At 57.1% G+C, this 19,567-nt stretch overlaps 1 protein-coding gene across 3 annotated transcripts in view; it reads left to right on the top strand.

Moving 5' to 3' along the window:
- The window catches only part of KSR1 (kinase suppressor of ras 1), a 149,083-nt gene that overhangs the window by 114,060 nt on the left and 15,456 nt on the right, over window positions 1-19,567 (top strand). For 2 of the 3 annotated variants that reach the window (XM_045198960.3, XM_024565096.4), the window contains exons 5-14: window positions 198-202; window positions 2,729-2,789; window positions 5,560-5,643; window positions 7,175-7,236; window positions 7,332-7,438; window positions 10,490-10,658; window positions 12,536-12,577; window positions 15,011-15,065; window positions 15,876-15,924; window positions 16,713-17,092. In XM_045198960.3, coding sequence (XP_045054895.2) covers window positions 198-202; window positions 2,729-2,789; window positions 5,560-5,643; window positions 7,175-7,236; window positions 7,332-7,438; window positions 10,490-10,658; window positions 12,536-12,577; window positions 15,011-15,065; window positions 15,876-15,924; window positions 16,713-17,092 — 1,014 coding nt within the window. Of the gene's footprint in view, window positions 1-197; window positions 203-2,691; window positions 2,790-5,559; window positions 5,644-7,174; window positions 7,237-7,331; window positions 7,439-10,489; window positions 10,659-12,535; window positions 12,578-15,010; window positions 15,066-15,875; window positions 15,925-16,712; window positions 17,093-19,567 lie in introns of those variants that run through there. The other variant, XM_045198958.2, reaches the window with a different exon arrangement.

Genomic DNA, 19,567 nt, shown 5'->3' with positions numbered 1-19,567 from the left:
TGAGGGGGTCACTTCTAGCCCTTCCCGTGGAGGAAACTCCCCCACGTTCCCCTGGCCACCCTAGCGCACACCCTAGGGGCTCATAGCTCTCACACGAGCAGCTCGCCCACGCCTTCCCAAGGGGTGATGTTCTGGGGACATGCCCAGCCAGCATGGTGACCTAATGCTGCTCTTTCTCTCTTTTTTGTCTCCTCCAGGTTTGGTAAGAGTGATTCATTTTCGTCCCCTCTGCCACCGGGAGCTGTGCTTGTGTCGCCGTTCCCATCAGGGGTGCATTTCTTTGACCCTCTCTGAGTGCACTTGGCCTTTCCATAGTCCAGGAGCGGAGGTGCCCGGAACCGCCTCTGGAAGTAACTCTAGGACAGGTGGCCTTCACGGGGCGAGGTGACCTCGGCCCAGCCAGCAGCTTCTCTTGGTGTGCAGTGACCTTGACTGTCACAGTCTGGGCAGTCCTCCACAGCAGGCCCTCTTTGCACCTTGCCCTCCCCCAAGGTGACCTCTGGCAGGGAGTGTTTACCTGCTGGGCTGCCGTGGGAACCCCAAACTCCTGAGAGGGAGGCACCACCTGTCTGGTATAGGTGGACAGTGGCCGACTGCAGACCCCAGCTGACTTCTCAGGACCCGTCCCTTCAGGAGAGGGATGTCCTTTGAGGCAGGAATGCGGCTGGACTCTGAACGAGGCCCTGAGAGATTTGACCCCTGTGGGGAGAGGGAGGAGCCGGGCAGCCTTGACCTCCTTCCCACCCCTCCACCTCCAGGCCGGAGCCGTCCTGTGCATGGCTGAGCCGTGGGCCTTCTCTCTCTGCAGAGGGAAGCAGCGTGCCTCAGGGCCTGCTTTCAGTTGTCTCAGTGGAGATGCAGAGATCTCTGGGTTTTGCCCGAGCAAAATAGCAGTCTCTTTTTGTGCTATTCTGAGCTGGCTAAGCAGAGCGATGAGGAGGGGACATCAGGCACTGACTTTGCCAAAACGGAGCTGGCTGCAGGACCACCAGCGAGGCATAGAGTGGGGAAGGAGGGAGGCTGCCCTTCCCTCTTCCAGGGCGCAGTCGAAACTCCAGGGCCTCCCAGAGCCTCGGAAGAGAGGAAAGCCCAGCACCTGTGTCCCCAGGGCAGCCTGGCCCTGTGACTCTCCCGGTGCTGCGGTAATGCAGGGCCCATACAAGTGAGGCTGCTTCTCCCGCCCACCAGGAAGGCGGGACAGGGCTGTCAGGGCCAGGGCTTCATCTATGAGGCACAGTCGGCGCCTGGCACGGGTACCCTCACCTCCCTGTGTCCCATGCCTGTGGCACACTGCATGTCAGCCACAGGTTGCGCTCAGAGAGACAAGGTTGGAATCTCTCTGTGGCCGGTCTCTCTCTGGCTGGCAGCCTAACCCCTTTTAGACCCACGTGCTTTGAGGGCCATGGCTGCTGACTAGGGTGAACCCCCAGAGGGCCTTGGGAGGAGTCAGCCCCATGGCAGATGTGCTGGAGAGAGCTGTGGGCTCCTGGTCATCGGCGGGGCAACACAGGGCCTTTTGGTCCTGACCAAACTCCCCTTGGTGAGGGCGGAGGCAGCAGCTCCAGCATGCCCTCCTCCTTGTGGTCGGGTATGTGGTACTCGGCCCCAAGGGAACCAGCACTTAGTGAGCCCCAGCTGTGGGCCAGGCCAGGACTTGGGGACCCGGGAGGGTGCGGTGGCCTTCTAGGGGCAGTGAGGGCAGGGCTGCTGACTCACAGGCCATGAGATGACCACACATTCCTCAAGCACTGTGTTCCTGATCTTTCTGAGTCACAGGTTTCTGATAATTGGATGAAAGTTTAGATCCTCTTTCCAAGGAAAAGTATACAACTGTCTGTGTACCAGTCCAGAGAGCTCCCAGACCCACCCATGGGCTCAGCCGAGAGCCCCTGTCCACGAAGAGACAGACAGTGCTGAGGGTGGGGAGGAGGGGGCGCACAGGTGGAGGAAGCGGGGAGAGAGTTGGACATGTCTGTAGGGAGATGGAGGGACCGCTTTCGGCTGGTCCTCCACGCCAACCTGGGGTGCCACAAACCTGGGGATGCCTGTTCTCAGGGGGAAGCCAGGGTTAGGAGGAGAGCCCAGGGTGCCCGCTAAGAAGGCAGGCAGAAGGGGCATCTCAAAGCCCATGGCCTGGACTTCCCCAGAGACCAGACTGAGTGCCAGGTAGGGCGGGCCCTAGGAGCACGGTAAAGCCTCACCTCGTCCTCGCTCTGCCTGCCCAGTCCGCAGCCGTTGCCCTAGGCAATGCCGTCAAGGCTGGGGAGGTACTGGGTGTAATACACGGCCCACCAGCCTCAAGCTCCCTGCCAAGGGTCAGAATGCTTCCACCCACCTAACACGAAGTGACCAGAATCAAGCCCTCACACCCTGGTGACCTGTGGGTGCGTCCACGAGAGAGTGCCAGACCGGGGGCCACTGCCTCTCGAGCCCGCCTCCCCACCACCCCCCCTGGCCGGAGACCTTGCAGAGACAGTTTCTGAAGGGTCTGCTGAGGCCAGGCAGTGACGTGCACTGGAGGAGCGGCCGAGGGGAGGGTGACCGCGCACCCCGCCTGGTCTAGCCCGCCCTATCCCTATTTTGGTAGATGCGGGTTTGGGGGTGTTTCTCTGCCCTTCAGCACGTTTTCGTGCCCATCCAGCCTGTGGTCTCTGACAGAGAAGGTCGCAGGCACAGGCTGTCCCTGCAGGGCTCCCTCAGCCTGCCGACTTGGCCTCTCTCCCTGCAGATCTCCCGCACGGGTCCCCACAGATGGTACGGAGGGACATCGGGCTCTCGGTGACACACAGGTGGGTAGGCCCAGCCAGGCGGGGACAGGGAGGGGGCGCTGGGCTGGGACCCACTTGTGCCGGGGTCACGCCTCATCGCAGTGGGGTCTATCCTGGTCCCTGTTTCTCAAGACTCTTTGTCTCTCTTCTGTCTCCATCTCCTCTGTGGAAGACACAGCCCCACACCCCTCAGGAGCCCCTGCCTGTCACCTGCGCCCATATGGACTTGGGCCCACCCCTGCACCTCCTTGGGTCTCTTCCTCAGTCTGCTGAGGGAAAACACAGGTCCCAGGAGAAACAGGGTCACAGTCTCGGGGAGGGGAAGCCAGAGCTGCTTCTGGGTCCGGCTCAGTGTCACTTGGGTCCTAAAACTGTTCGCATCGGCACCCGTGAGCTTGTTGAAACTCAGGACTCCTGGGCACCCTCCCTGATGTCAGGGTTCCTGGTGCCTTTGCGCCTTGGGGAGGGCTGATGTGGGCCCAACGACCAGTAGCAGGACAGGGCCTTGGGGGCCTGGGTCTGGCTGTCCCTGTTAAAGGCTCTTGTGAACTCAATAGGGCACGCTTGTCAAGAGCTTTGCAACTTGCCAGGGCTGACCAGCAGGGTCAGCAGGTCCCTTCATTTCCTCTTTGTCTTGGCTGCACCTGGTTTCGCAGAGGGTGGCGGCTGCAACCGCTTGCCCCCAAGCCCATCCCAGACTGCCGTCCCCTTCCACCTGTGGCTGCTCGGCCCAGAGCTGCTCCTCAGGCAGGGCGACAGCACCCCTGCTCTCCAGCCTCTCCAGGCCACCCTGTCCCGCACCTCCCAGGTTCTGGGCTGGGTAGGTGCTGTCACAGTCATGCCCTTCGGTGTTTTAAACCCCTGACCCAGGCCCCTTTCGATGGTTTAATCACACGGGAACAAAGTGTCCCATGACCCTCCCTGGCCTCAGGGCTTTTACCCCACCTCCACCCACCTTCCTAGTCCTGTCCCTTCTCAGCTCCAGACCTGAGGTCATTAGATGCCCCTGAGCTGCTCCTCTTCCCCTGGTGTTGACCCGAGAGGAGATGAAAACCCAGTGGGAGAGAGAGGGTGGGTCCCAGGGAGGTGGGTGCCTTTGTTCTAGCCGCCAGGAGCTCCATCTTGGCAGGTGGAGACGGTAACACCTACATGCCTCCTCCATAACCCACACACTCTACATTCGCAGGGCACACCTGTGATCCTCCCCAAGCTGCTGTGGGGTGAGCGTGCAGGCCCTTTCGCAGAGGCTCCGAGCAAGGCAAATGCCGCAGCCAGTGGAGGGTGGGGTTCCAGCCCAGTGGTCTGACCTGCAGCCACGCTCGGCCCCTCCCACACTGCCCGTGGTGTGTGGTAGAGAGGAGCTGTGCAGCCCTGAGTTCAGAGACTGGGGGTCTGGCCCCCACTGCCCAGCACCCCAGCTCTGTGACCTCAGGAGAGTCACCCAGCCTCTCTAAGCTGGTGTCTTGGCCTATATACTAAGGATCCTGGAGCTTCCTAACTCCCAGGGGTGGTGGTAAGAACTGAGCGAGCCAGTGCTTATGGACGCGCTGCAAACTGCTCCTCAAGTGCTGGTGCCGTTTGTTCTGCTGTTACTGTGATCTGCTGTGCTTTTCAGATCCATTTCTCCCAACTGCCCTCGGGCCTTGCCACCCTCTGAACTGGCTTTGGGCTTTTTCTCCGGAGGATACTACCCACTCGACCTCTTTTATTCCTTCCAGTGTACCTTCTGTGCTTTTCAAGTTTTAAAATTTGATTTTGTTTGGATTGCAGTATATTCATGCATTGAAAATTCAATAGGCATAAAGATGCATATGTGCAGAAAAGCCCCCCTTGCTCACATGCCCTGCAGGCGGAGTTGGCGGTTTCTTGTGTCCTCTGGAGGTGTCTGCACAACCACCAAGTGCGTGGTGTCGGTGCTTCCGCCTCCTTGTTCACGTCCACACCAGGCTGCACGTGCACACTGCCCTGTGCTGTGCCTTGTTCTCCTTTTTAAATTCAGGTGTCGTTTACACAGCGCTAAGCACACAGATGAGTTTTTACACATGTATTCAGCCATGTACACCACCACCCAGATGAAGAGTCAGCGCTCCCGCCCCCAGAAAGTTGTCTTTGTCCCTTCCCCGGCGACGGCACTACCACCCAGAAGTTCCTGTGCACACCTGTCATCGTAGATCAGTGTGTCTGGTACTTCAGCTTCACAGGGATGGAATCCTACAGTACTGTACCTTCCCTTTTTCGTGGACAGTGCAGTTTTGGAGGTCATTCCGTATCTGCACAAAAAAGAGCATCCTCGTTTTACGTTCTGGCTGCCGGGCGCGGGGTTGCATGGAAGGACTGTACTTTTGTGGTCCGTCACTGATTCACCTGAATGGCGGCGGTAGCCTCCAGTCTTCCATTGCTACAAATGTGCTGCCCCGAGTGGCCTTGTCCGAGTATCGTTTGACATTTGTGGGAGTGTCTGTTGGACCATTTCCTGAGCCTGGGGCTGCTGGGTCAGAGGGTCTGCTACTGGTCCTTTTTGTTGCTATTGCCAAGTTGCCTGCCAGAGAGCCGGCATCGGTGACCACAGCAACTCTGGGATTTTGACAATGACGACTTTGTGGCTGGGAATTCTGAACGTGGGGGGGAGGCAGTGGCCCTGGGCTGCCCCTGACCTCAAAGGCAGAGGGTGCCTGGGGCTCTGGGTTGGAGCGAAGACTCTTGGTTTTCCTGAGCTGTCTGGGGACCCTTCTCTGTCCCGGCCCTGGCCTCCTGGCCCATGCGAGCACTTTTGTGTGTCCACCCCCTGCAGGTTCTCCACCAAGTCCTGGCTGTCGCAGGTCTGCCACGTGTGCCAGAAGAGCATGATGTTTGGCGTGAAGTGCAAACACTGCAGGTGAGTGGTGGGTACGGGGAGGGTGCGAGGGGGCAGCAAACCTCAGACTTGTAGCTTAGTAACAGTCCTGCCCTTGATTGTTGGCCTTGGGGCAAGTCAGCGTTCACAGGGTTCTCCTAAACCCAGATTCACGATCCCATTCAGCACCCCAGGAGTGATCAGCCCTCTCCAGGGGATTAAGGAGGCTTCGAGCAAGGCACTCCCAGAAGAGGGGACTATTTGAGGTGGGCTTTGAAGGATGAATAGAAGTTTGCCAGGTGGACCAAGGAGGAAAGTGAATCCCAGGCCAAGGGGGTATGTTGCACAAAGGCTGAGGGGAGTGGGAGTACTGTTGGAGAACCTGTAAGGAGCTCTGAAATTAGCCTCACATTTTAGCCCACAAGGGAGAGGAAGCAGGGACAGGCAGTGGTAGAACAGAGAGGTGGCTCGTGATGCTCACAGGAGGAAAGAATGCAGAGTTGTACACATCCGACTTTCTTCACACCGTTGTGGTTTCTGGAAGGAGAGAAGGACAAGGGTGGGGAACAGTGTGGTGTGAGCAGGGTCTGCCCCCTGCTTCCTAGCTGCCCTCACCTTACGGAGGGTGGACCTGGACACTGATGTCCCCCACTTGCCCCCCACATTGCTGTGTGACCTGGAGTGAGGTGCCTGCCCTTTCTGGGCCCCATTTTTGTCATTGATACATCCTGGAGGATGATTCCAGGTTTACACCCATAAGAATTGCTCCAAGAATCTGAGCTAGTGTGTGTAAAAGCATTTGGGCCCCCACCTGGGTGCAGGTGATGGGTCTCATCCATGTCCGGTGGATATATTGTTCTCCTGACAACTCTGATTACTGAGGAGATGCCAGAGCTTTCTCTCCAGTCTCAGTCTTTGTGGCTCCTGGCCGTTTAGCTTTAAACTGGGACCTCCCGCTCCCTTTCAAGTGCCGCCTTTTCAGGAGGGGAGGGTGACTGCTCAGCCCAGCACTGCAGCTGCAGTGTGAGGTTGGTAGGGTCCCAATGGGGGGCCCATTTGATTGCTGAGAACCCCAAGACACAGGGCAGCAAGCAGACCCGGAACGAGAACCCAGCCCTTTCCACTGCTGGCCCAGCCCCCCTGACCCTCCGACCACACGGGCCGCCCCTGCATCCCTGGGACATCCTTGGGCAGTGCAGACATTCTCCTTCTAATTCACCTTACTTTGTAAGTTTAGGTTCCTCCGGAGCCTTCTAAACGAGGGTGGAGGGTCTTCTTTCCTTAGAAAAGAGAAACAGATGTGTGACCCGCATGTGACCAGTTAAAATGGGTACACTCCAGCCTGCTTTGCTCTGAGGACTGGGCAGGTGGCAGCCGGACGTGGTAATAACGCTCACAGACGGTGGCTGCCAGCACTGGCGACCGCGGTTCTGCGTTTCTGAGCCAGTGTTTGTCGAGAAATCGGTGGAAGGCGAGGCGGTCAGGGGTGCGTTGCCCGGGCCGCAGGGCAGTGCCTCCTGTCCACTCGCCAGGCCCGGGCCCACCGTGGGCTGAGCCCTGCCTTCCCTGCCAGGTTGAAGTGCCACAACAAGTGTACAAAGGAGGCGCCCGCCTGCCGGATATCCTTCCTTCCGAGTGAGTCCTGGCCCTTTCCCTCCTCCGCCTTCTGCGTTTGGGGTGGGTCTTTCTTTGGCTCAGTCTGGACCCTGCTGATGGTTCCCCCTCTTCAGTAGCCAGGATTCGGAGGACAGAATCTGTCCCTTCGGACATCAACAACCCGGTGGACAGAGCAGCTGAACCCCATTTTGGAACCCTCCCCAAAGCACTGACAAAGAAGGTAGGTTGGGTGAGGGCCCAGGGGTCTGTTGCTTCTGCCAGGAGAAGCCCCATCCGGGGGCCTGTCTGTAAAGCCCCCGGACGTGGAGGTCCAGCGTGATGACAGTGCCTGCTGGTGGCCGGGGAGCCTGTGTTTAGCCATTTAGCAGACTTCACACTTACTGTTACGTGCTGTAACGCCCCTCCCCTTCCTTTGTCAGCTAATATTTCGCTGACTGTGAGCCAGGAACTTTTTCCAGTGGTGCTTCCTCTGACCCTCGGAATAGTTCTGAAAGGCACGTCCTGACCTTACCTCCGTTTTGCAGACGAGGAAACTGAGCGCTGATCCCCTGGGAGTGAGAGGCAGGCCCAGACCCGGAGCCCACCCTTAGCCCCGGCGCGGCTCACGGGCCTTCAGAGTAACACGTGCAAGCGCATTTCTTCACGTAGCCTGGGCGGGGCTTCTCCACAAGTGCCAACAGATGTCTCTGCAGCCAGACAGATTCTCGAAGGCCTGAGTGGCCCACGGAGGGTCTGCAGGCCTGTCATAGACCCGGTGCACAGCTGCGCATGGTATCTGTGAGGCACCCGTGCTGGTGGCCTCTGACAGCCACCCACTGCTGTCCTGGTGCCACTGAGTCGATGGCCTCCCCCAGGCCACTGTGGGGTCTGGCTGTGTGTTTGAAGCATGTTATGTCCCAGCCCCAGACCAGGGCTTAGCCTGTTCTTACCTCCTGACTGAGGGGCCGGGTGACTGGCTACTGCATGGCTGGGCCAGCGTAGGGGGAGCTTTGGGCAGAGGGAAGGGAGGACCCTGAAGATGCAGCGTGGGGAGCTGCTCCAGGAGAGTGCAGGGTCCCGTTACTGTCAAACCAAGGTGGCCCGCTGCACCAGACCTGCCGTTTCCTCCAGGCCACGTGGGTTTCCTGCCCTGCCTCTCAGCCGGCGTCCCATTTCCCACCAGGAGCAGCGAGGGGAGTGGAAAGGTGATAGGCTCCACCATCCTGGGTTCGAGTCCTAACTATTCCCCTTCGTTCTGTGACTTTGAGTGGATTCCTTTCCCTCTCTGAGCCTCAGTTTTTCTATTTTGCAAACTGGAGATGACCTTCAGCACAGGGGTTGCTGGGTAACGAGATAACATTTGTGGGCTCACTTGTCAGGAGCCATGCCCCCGGTCACCTTGTTTATCTTCCCACCTGTCACAGGTGGGCACATTCCTCGGTGGCGTGCCAGGCCCCCGGGTCTGCCACTCCCCATGGTGCTAGCCCTGTTTCTGCACCTGCCCTCCCCGCCCAGCTACGCCAAGTGCACCCCCATCCTCGCACACCCCTCACTCACCACACATCCATTCACGCCCTGGCATGTGCACATCTGCATCTCTACCCACCTGGACACCCACCCCTCACCCTCCTGTCAGTCCTCTGAACCCACTTCGGGTCCCTCCCCCTCCAGGCACGCCTCCTGCCCACACCTTACCCAGTGGAGAACCGGGTCTCGTCTCCTTGGGAGCAGTGACTGCTCATCAGCCTTCCCACATCCCGTTGACGGTCGTTACCATAACCCGAGCCAGCAGTTACTGAGTCTCACTAGGTGCCAGGCATCGTGCTTGGGGCCGCGGTGTATCCCGTTCATCTCACAAGTGCTGGCCTGTCTCTGAGCTCTTCTCCAGTCGCCCCCCCACCCCGCCTATCCTTGCTCAGACAGGCCCTGCACACTCCTGCTTGGGGCTTGTGTGCCAACTGTTCTCTCTGCCCAGCACACTCTTCCCAGCACTGACACCATCCGCATCCTCAGGGCGGCCTTGCCCAGACGTGGCCTCAAGCACAGGGCCCCCAATGGCACCGCTGCTTTCCCAGCACACCTCGTGACCTGCCGTGGCACGGTGCAGTCACCACGTGCTGTCTGTCTCCCTGGTGCGGGTGCTCTGGGGTCAGGGCCACCTTAATCCTGCTGGGTCCCTGCCGCCTGCATCGGTGCCTGTCACACAATAGGCAGTAAGGTGTAAATGTTTGTGCTGAAGGTTGAGCACATGAGCTGACACCCCCATTTTATAGATGACGCACTGCCTCAGAAAGGTGGGGTGGTTCATCCAGGTCGTGCAGGTGCTGAGTGGGGGAGCTGGGAGGCAGCCTGCCTCGTAGCCGCCCCCCTGCCCTGGCTGCCTGGCCCAGACAGGGCTGGAGGGCCTGGGCCTTGGAGTGGGATTGGGGCGGTGGATCCAGCTCCCTCCCTCTCTCCGGCTCCAGGAGGTGTTGACTCTCCCTGGGCTTGAGGCCCGCTGTGTAGCTTTGGTGGGTTTCAGAGTCCACTGTGCATCTCAGAGCTTTTAGGGCCTGCAGAAGAGAAGCCTGTTCGATTTAGCATTTAACCCATCATGGCCCCAACATTTTTGACCAAGGAATCTGCACCCCCCACCCAATGATACTTGGATCTGGGGAACAATGTACCACTTAACACAGATTCAGTCCCCCCATAGCCCTTTGTCAGGTGGCCCTTTGGTCCTGCCAGGACCCAAGCCACCGGCAGGGCCCAGCTAGCAGGTCTGCAAAGGAGTGGATGGAACACTGGTAGACACCTGCTGTGTACCACACACTCAGCAAATACTTGTCAGAGGCCGAGTTTAATTCACTGAAAAGCCCAACTACGCGCAGGCTCAGAGCCAGGGGCTGGGGGTTGATGCGCAGGCCTGGTCCCTGCCCTGCCCTCCCAGGGCCAAACCACCCCAGATACCTGCAGTTGACAAACCACAGTTTGTCCTGCTGAGAAGTGCTGGGAGCTATGGGAGGACAATGAGGAGGGGCATGGTCCCAGCCAGGGCTCAGGAAGGGCTCCTGAGGGAAAAGTATGTTCTAGCCAAAATAAGGTGAGCAGGAGTCCTCTGGGGGGTGGGCACTGGGGTGAGGGTGTCCCTGTGCCATTCTGCCCTCAAATATTAGACCGGTAAATCGTCGGGATGCCCTGGGCTGGCTTCTTCATTTTCACACAGGGAAGGGAGGGTCCCGGCGAGGGGTGTGGGAGGCAGGCTGGGCAGCACGGGGATAGTCCCTGCCACCTGCCCCCTTCGTCCCTGCAGGAGCGCCCTCCGGCCACGAACCACCTGGACTCCAGCAGCAATCCGTCCTCCGCCACGTCCTCCACGCCCTCCTCTCCGGCTCCCTTCCCAAGCTCATCCAACCCACCCAGTGCCACCACGCCCCCCAACCCCTCGCCCGGCCAGCGGGACAGCAGGTTCAACTTCCCAGGTACCACACCTCTGGGCTTTTTTGGGTTCTTAGGGGTAGGGTCTCATGCCCCTTCTCAGTACACTCCAGGAGACTCAAGGTCAAGTACTGCAGCCATGAAGAACACTTGTGGGGAGCCAGGCGCTGTGCCGAGCTCAATCACATTGCCATGTTTCACTTGAAAACAGCTCTGGGGGTGGGGGTGATGTCATTGTACCCATTTTACACACTGAGGTTCAGAGAGAGGGAGTGGCTTGCCCTGAGCTGCACAGCACATAAGCAGTAGAGCCAGGATCAAAGCCAAGTCTGTCTGACACAAAGACTGTGTTCTCTACATAATCCCCATGCTACCCCCTGCACGTGCCTGGCTTCCACTGGGCATTGCTCACTCACTCCACTCACTTGGGGCTTAGGAGCTCCCAGGAGGCAGGGCAGGCCCAGACAGCCTAGGAGAGGGGATCCTGGCCTCTGTGTCTTACCTGCTCTGGGGTCTGGGCAGGCTACTTAAGCAGAAGTGTTTGTTTCTTTTCCATAAAACAAGAGAATCGTGAGGTTGGCATTAGTGTATCCCCGGTGTAGAGAGGTCACCGCATTGCCCAGGGGCGTGCGTGCTGGAGCAGACCTGAGCAGGGCTGACCTCTGACTCTGCCACAGCCGAGGCTGCCCTGGGCTGTCCTGCCTCCATAGGGAGAGGAGTGAAGCCCACTTGTCCATTTGAGGATGGAACCTCGGCCTTAGCCTCCCTGGCAGCTCCCAGCATGAGGTCTTGACCTTCAGCGTATTTCAGTTGGCAGTGTGGAGGAAGGAGGGGCGGCTAGGATGCTCCAGTTTGCTCCCGGCCCAGTCATAGGCCCACCGCCAGCTTCAGCCCATGGAGTCCAGGTCAGGCCCAACCTGTCCCTGGCCCCTGAGGCTCCAGGCCCAGGAGGACAGAAGCGCAGCTCTTCCTGTGTCAAGGAACCCCCAGCTGGGGCCACCCGCAGCCAGCGGGAGGCCTGGCAACCTGTCTGAACCCATCTCAGCAAGGTTCTAGGGACGTCTTCTGGGGATGATGAGAGACGGAGATTTTTGTAGGAATCTTTTTTCTCTTTTGCTCTCCCTTCACTTTCATACGCACGTGGCTGGATACCTCGTGACAGCAGAGCTTGTCCTGATCTTAGCCCGCCCCTCCCCTCCCTGCGACTGAGCGATGGCCTCTGTGATTAACCTCCTCTCCCTTTCTGCGTTGTCATTAATATGCTGTGAAACTGGGCCTTTTGCTAAACCTCCTACTTTTGAGTTCTAAAAGGAAGGGCCTGTTTACAAAACAACAGCCACTTTTGTGATGTCAGCCAGAGCTTCTCAGGTTTCCCTCCTGTCCCCGGGCTGGGATCTCATTGTCCTTGCACAGAGCCCTCACTGTCCCCAGGACCTGGGCACTCAGCGGTCAGTGTCGGTCAGTAATGGGGCTGGGCCGCCCAGGAGGTTAATCTGGGAAGGACCCCCTGCCTTCTAGTCACTGAAGCCTCAGCACCGCTGTTAAGTGTTTTCAGAATCACTGCTTCTCCGCCCGTTGCATTTTACCCTCCTGGGCACATGCACATTTCACAGAGAAGCAGGTCCGAGAGCTGGACAGAATTAGCCAGAGCTCTGAGGCAGGGTGGCCATGGAGACTGGGTCTCTGAACCCCAGTCCCCCAGTGCAAGCCCCTTCACTCCTAGGGGCTCCTGCCAGCACCCATTTCCTCCCAGCTTTTTTCCTCCTCCCAGTGTGGATCACCCTGTCCTGGCCAGGCCCACCGGGGCATACCTGCCCCAGCCCTTTAACCAGCCCCTCCCTCCCTGGCCCATGCCTGTGTCCCCTCCCCACTCGCTTCATTGGCTGTTCTGTGTGTGACTCACCTCCTCTTCTGTTTAAAGCTGCCTACTTCATTCATCATAGACAGCAGTTTATCTTCCCAGGTGAGTCCTTTGCATGGTTCCACTAACTGCTCTTTGCTGTGACCCCTCTGTCCAGTCCACCTGGGCGCCCTTGCCCTGGGCACCTTGGAGGTGCTTGAGTTTCACACCCACCTGTTTTGACATCTGCCTGTCTGTTGAGGCTGGAAAGAGGGGGACAGGGTGAGTCATAGCCTTCACAGGGGCAGTGCCTTGCTGGGAGGGACCTTGACAGCCATCATGTCCAGCCTCTTGCACAGAGACTATAGGCAACTTGTCCAGGGTCACACAGCCAGAAGGTGGCAAAAACTCAGTTTGCATAATAGAGGAGAGGACTTTCTACTGGTGACTTGTGAGCATCTGTCATATTTTCCTCTGCACAATAATAAGGAAACTAATTGCTACTCTTATCTTAAAAAGGGAAGGCCAGCCCTGGCTGGTGTGGCTCCGTAGATTGAGCACTGGCCTGCGAACCAAAAGGTCACTGGTTTGATTCCCAGCTAGGGCACATGCCTGGGTTGCAGGCCAGGTCCCCAGTAGGGGTGAGTGAGAAGCAACCACACATTGATGTATCTCTCTGTCTCTCTCTCCCTTCCCCTCTTTCTAAAAAGAAATAAATAAAATCTTTAAAAAGGGGCACGTAGGTCTGCAGGCTTCACTTACCCAGTGGGCTTCACCTTCCAGAATCTTGTTGCACAGCGCCATCTGCTGGCCATTTGTTGGAACTGCTTCAGTGCAGAAAGTTTAAAGGAAAAACTTTCAATTCAGTAAGAATTTCCTTTCTACAAAAATTGTTTTGTGTACCTACTAAGAGCCAGTTGTTGAATTTGACCATATTCCTTCCCCTAAGGCATTTATTCGATTTGTCCTTGTTTCTCTAGCTGAAGGTAGCAAGCAATATTATAAGAAATATGCAACTTTAATTCTTATTTTAGCCATATGAAGGGTCTATGTGTTTTGGACAAAGACTGTAGCTAATTGTTTTTTTTCCTAGGTTAAACAGATCTGTCCTGAAGTCATGGCATTTTGGTTATTCCAGGCTTTTCTGTGCCCTCACTCGGTTCTGTTAGGGGGTGACTTGGAGCATTTGTTAGTTCTTACAGGATCACCCTGTGGCATTGCAGGCATGTGCAGGCCGGCTGGGGTCGGGGCAGGCTCCCTGAGCTGCCTGTGGCTTCATGCCAGTTTTTGCTGTGGTTTTGCTGCAGGAGCCTCCCTGGTAACCAGCTCTAGGACGGTGCACAGGGGAGTACCTGAAAGCAGTGGGAAAATGTGCCTCTCCTCCCAGAAGGGTCCATTTTGCTCTGAAGATATGTTGTGGGGAGGGGAGGAAAATATATTTCTATCAAAGCGAACATGGACACATTCTGGAGCAGAATACAAAGTGTATTCTCTGTGTTTAAGGAGAAATAGGCTTCAGGGCCATTGTGCCCTCCCACCTGGAGTGCTGTTTCTCCCTGAACACCCCCCCCCCACCACCACCACTGTGCTTTCCTTCTGTGGAGTCATTTGAGCAGTGTGGATGGGTAGAGACACCGGGCCGCCCGGCAGCCTGCCGACACGATGTAGTGGTGTCGGCCAGAGGCCTCAGCAGAGGCTCCCAGGGTCCGGGATCCCCCGGAAACCGTGCACAGGATGGTGGGTGCACGTGTGCGTTTCCTTGGTGAGAAGGCCCAGGCCTTTCTCACATCCTTAAGTCTGTGAGACTCCGAGAACCTATGGCTCAGAAGGCCTTCAGGGGTAGGCTGGGAGAAAGCCCAAGAGGGAGGTACAGGGAGGTGTGATGGCAGATGGGGAGGCTCTCTGACCTAGAAGGCAGGGAGAGGCCACTGATTAGCCTGAGCCACTGCTAACTCTAGTAAGTGTCCTTGTGCTGATAAAAGAGGAGGGAGCAAGGGGCACCCCCAGCCCTGGGGCTGCCGCTCCCTGAGTGCTACTCAAGGGGGCGGAGAGAACAGAAAGAGGCTGGCAGCAGAAGCAGCTATGGAGGGTTTGGCGTGTGACACATTGGTTTCACCCAGGGTGACCATCTGTCTGGTGTTCCCAGTGCAACTCTCAGCGCCAAACCTGGGAAAGCCCCAGGCTCGGGGCCAGCCCCAGCTGATGTGTGCACTGTGCGTTTCCTCCTGTCCCCTGAGCGCTGTCCAGCAGCAGATCTAACCTGGAAGCCCAGGGGGCGTGGGCTCCAGCTCCCACCAGAAATTCCCAGCAGTGGTGACAGGCAGCAGGTGTCACTAATGAGCCACCTGGGACGCCCCAAGTGCTGTAGAGGCTGCGTTTGCATTTGGTCTTAGGAAAAGCACAAGTTGGCCCTGATAGAAAGGGCCTGGGGAACATGTATGCTGCCCTGTGCGGGGCTGCTAGGGGAGAACCCACTTCCCTGTGTGTAAGTGCTGTGTTTTGGGGGGGAGTGGGAAGGCAGTCTCATGCTTCATATTCGCTTCCTGTTTCCTCCAGACATTTCAGCATTTCCACCGGCAGCCCCACTCCCCGATGCAGCGGACAGCACCCGGTAGGCATTCCTGTGCTGTGTCCCCCTTTCTCTTCCATGGGGATTTGTGACAGCTGAATCCACATCCCTGTCATCCCCCCGCCCCCAAATCCCTGACCTCCCACTCTGCACATTGCTGTGTACCTGGGCCAGCCAGATGGCAAACGGCAAACTCCTTGGGCTCATTCACCCTCTAGGTCCGTGACCTCGGCCACACAGATTTGATTAGCCTCTTATCAGTGCAGTGGGGTTGGAAGAGGCTGTAAACCTGACCCAGGAGGAGGGGGCAAAGGGCACGCAGAGTTATAGAAACCTACTCGAAATAGCTGCTGCTTTCGGAGCCCGTTTTCCATGTGAGGCCATGCTGAGCACCTGACCCGTGTTCCCAAGAAGGTGTTGAAGTCGTTGTGATCCTTGATGTGCAGATGGGAAAGCCAGCTCAGAGAGGTTAAGAAATTGCATAAAGTCACACAGCTAGGATGTAACAGAACCACTTCTCAAGTAGAATTTCAAGTTCTGTGCTTGGTCTTGGAGCCCCCATACTGGCTGTCAGATTTGAAGGGGCCCTGGTGGCTACTGGCCACCCCTCCTCCCCACCGCCCTCAGGTTAGTCTGCAGAAGGCCAGGGCTACAGAAGAGGGGTGGGGCCTGGCCTCCGCCTCCTGGCTGTTCCCACAGCGTCTGGACTGCCTTTCCCACAGCCAGGTGGGTCAAAGCAAGGACCCAGACCTAGGGGCCTTTGCTCAGACCTCACTTGGGGGGTCCCGCGCCCAGCTGAGAGTGGAGTGGCCCACCCTCAGAGTCTCCTTGACGAACCTGTTTCACTCTTAGGCTCGACGACCAGCCGAAAGCAGACATGTTGGAGGATCATGAAGTGGAGGTAAGCCATAGACAGTGCCTCCTCCCGCCCCTCCCCTCCCTCTCTCCATCTCAGCACGCGCAGGAGGTTGGGCAGTGCTGGGCGCTGGGCCCCAGCAGGGGCCATCCGTCTCAGGTGCCAGCTGCAGCAGATGTGGGCGGATGTGCACGGCGGGGAAGAATGATGAGGAATGCAACGAAGCAGCTTCCTTTTGCTTTTCTGTTTGGGGGGCTAAAGTAAGCTCCTAAGTCCATGGTTCCCACTCCTAGCCCTGCAACCCGGGCCCCAGCCCTGGAGACTGCACATTCTGTCTGCAGAGAGGCCAGGCACCTGATGTCAAAGCTCCCCAGGTGATTTTGATGATAGCCAGGGCCAAGACCACCGCCTTGACCCTTGAACCACAGTGTGGGCTGAGCATGGCTCCCAGGAGCACTAGCAGAATGTTAACAGAAACTCTCTGTTTAAAATAAAGGAAAGAATACCCAGAAAGAATGAATGTAGTCAAATTCTTCATGCCAGGGGATGTTAACGCTCTTCTCTAGTCACGGGTAGGTAGGCCTTGGACTGCCAGGCGGAAGAAGGGCCTCAGGGCCCACCTGGGCCGAGGGCCATATTTTACGGATGCAGACACCGAGGCTCCACAGTGCTACGTGACCTGCCTGTTGTCCACGGCAAGCCAGTGCAGGGCTGAGACTAGAACCCCGGCCTCCTGACCTCATGCCTGTCCTCCTCCCTTACTTGGTGGGGGCTCTGGGGCAGGGGAGCCAGCTGAGCCCAGATCCGCTGTCCCTCCTTATTCCTTCTTATAGGCTGAGGAGCCGGAGGCTGGCAAGTCAGAGGCGGAAGATGACGAGGACGAGGTGGACGACCTGCCGAGCCCCCGCCGGCCCTGGCGGGGCCCCATCTCGCGCAAGGCCAGCCAGACCAGCGTGTACCTGCAGGAGTGGGACATCCCCTTTGAGCAGGTGGAGCTGGGCGAGCCCATCGGCCAGGGCCGCTGGGGCCGCGTGCACCGTGGCCGCTGGCATGGCGAGGTGGCCATCCGCCTGCTGGAGATGGACGGCCACAACCAGGACCACCTGAAGCTGTTCAAGAAAGAGGTGATGAACTACCGGCAGACACGGCACGAGAACGTGGTGCTCTTCATGGGGGCCTGCATGAACCCGCCCCACCTGGCCATCATCACCAGGTAACCCGTGCCCTGGCCCTCGCTGGGGGGCCGCCCAGCCTCCCCTTCCCTTCCCGTGCCCTGGCCTCTTATTTATGTGGGTACCCTGAAGAGTGTGGAAGGGTTTTGTTTTTCTATCTAGTTTTCACTTACAGTTGCCATACAATATTCTATTAGTTTATATACTTTACAAAGTGGTCATGTTAAGAAGTCCGTCTGGCCCCATTCGTAGTTATTAAGATATTATTGACTGTATTTCCTATGTACATAACATTCCCATGACTGTTTTTATAACTGGCAAAAAAGTTTCCATTTTTTGGAGGGCATGGAAGTTTTCATGTAGACAGGCACAAAAAACAGGGTATAATTTCCCCATCGCGTAACACCATTGACATTAAAAATTAAGTAAATAAAAGATGCCCAGGGAGAGCGGAAAGTCAAATGCTCCAGAAAGGTACAAGGAAAAGCCAGTCCGCTCCTACTCCAAAGGGGTGCTTCTCCCGCACGTGGGCGCTGGAAACGGAATAAAACAAAGGGCTGACGTGTACTCGTGTTGTTAAACTATTTACCTGCTCCTTTGTAAAAACACACAGCAAAGACCATACTGGCTCACACCTTGCTGTCTTCACTTGAGTGCACATCTGAGGTCTACTGTAGTCTTTCATCACCTGCCTGGTGTTCCCCTGACGTGGTTGAAGCCAGCGGCGCGCTGGTGTGTGAATGGCCAGCTCCAGGCGGTTGGGAGGGAAGCCCTGGTCCGTGGCAGCTGTCGGTTCCTCTGGTGTAAACACTCACCACAGCTGATTTCAAGCCACTGACTCGGTGTCACTGAAAGGGGAGTGGGGTGGGGAGAGAGCTGCACAACCCGGTTCTGGGTTCCGTCTGGAGCGGATCACTGGTCGTCTGCTAATCTCACCAGCACTCTCTCGTCGTTACGACCAAGTGTCCATATCTTGGTGACCTTCTCTGAGGGCACATGCTGGGCTGCGTCAGAGGCTGTACTGCCCGTTTCCAGTCCAGAAAGTGTTCACCAGTTTCCTCTCCCAGCTGGTATCACCGCATACCGGTCCCTTCCCCCCAGCGCCAGGGGTTAGGAAACTGAAACACCCCCCTGATTTTTGCCCCTGGCTTTGAAAAAGTTGTTGTCGGGTGTTTACTTCTAAAATCAGGACAAAGCACCCTGACCAGTGTGGCTCGGTTGGGCACTGTCCCGCCAAGCAAAAGGTCGCCGGTTCAATTCCCGGTCAGGGCACACGCCTGGGTTGCGGGTTTGGCCGGGGTACATATGGGAGGCAGCTGATTGATGTTTTTCTCCCTCTCTCCCTCCCTTCTCCTCTCTCTAAAAATAAATAAATAAAATCTTTCAAAAAGTAAAAGCAGGGAAAAGCACTATGAGGTTAGTCAAGAAATTTTGGAATATACATGGAGCTTTCAAGAAGCTCCATGTAACATAAAAATCACTTTAATCCCATGAGCCAAGAGAACCCTCATTAATATTCTGATGACATTTCCTATAACTGGACCCGATGCTTTAAAAAATCTTTCTCCTCGAACGATCTATATTTACTAAGTAAAAATTAGTTTCCATTTTGTTTGTTTATCAGAAACAGATACAAGTGACCACCCACCAGAGCTCCCGAGCAGTAGGAGAACACCAGGCCACCCCACCAAGTGATGGAATCCCACCACACGACAACGGGGGCTTTTAGGGAACCTTACTTATGTGGCCATGCCAGCTCCACAGCCCCCGCACCCCAGCTCCCAGTGCTGTCCATCTGTCTGTCCTTCCATCCTTCCTTTCATATCTTACCCACCCGGTTCCATAGTTATCCGAGTCTGCCTAGAGGGAATACATATGATAACATAACGAAGCATTCAGTAACAAAAATGTAGCATGTTCTAGAATATTCTGCAGGTACTGGAACACAGACTAGGAACTGTTGCCACTCTTTTGGACCCTGATCCAGTTCTCAGGCTCTGAGGCCCCCGGAGTCTTTCCTACAGTCTCGCCCTTCCTCAGGTGGCGTAAGTCACCTGGAACTGGAACAGGAGAGTGAGCCGCACATTCTCTCTAGGCCCTTCCTCCGCAGGTTTTAGGGGTCAGTGTGGATGGAGGTGCCCCCTAAATGCAGGCCCTTGTCCAGTGGTCACTCTGACGCCCTGGCAGGCCGATGCACCCCTGTCCCCTCCTCGTACCCTCCTTCATTACAGTAAACTCTCTGTGACCAGGAAACCGTAGAAACGATTGCGAACATCATACCGTGAGCCCGGCGCCCCATCACTGCCCTGTGATTGCCCCAGAAGACCAGATCCCTCCCATCAGAGTTTGCGTTCACCCTGCCTTGAACCCCCGAGGGTGGGCAGCTGTGCATCACCAGGGGCCTGGGTGAACTGGGTTTCCTGTTCTGGGGTGGGCAGGCCCTGGGCCTCGGGAGTGGGGCGCCTGTGGGAATGTTCGTACGTTCAGGCCAGGCCCCAGAAGGAGTGGGCGCAGGC

The sequence above is a fragment of the Desmodus rotundus genome, chromosome 9, assembly GCF_022682495.2.
Source record: "Desmodus rotundus isolate HL8 chromosome 9, HLdesRot8A.1, whole genome shotgun sequence".
NCBI classification, from domain to species: Eukaryota; Metazoa; Chordata; class Mammalia; order Chiroptera; family Phyllostomidae; genus Desmodus; species Desmodus rotundus.
The sequence above is the reverse complement of the archived record's forward strand: the minus strand, read 5'-3'. Positions and strand labels throughout refer to the sequence as shown.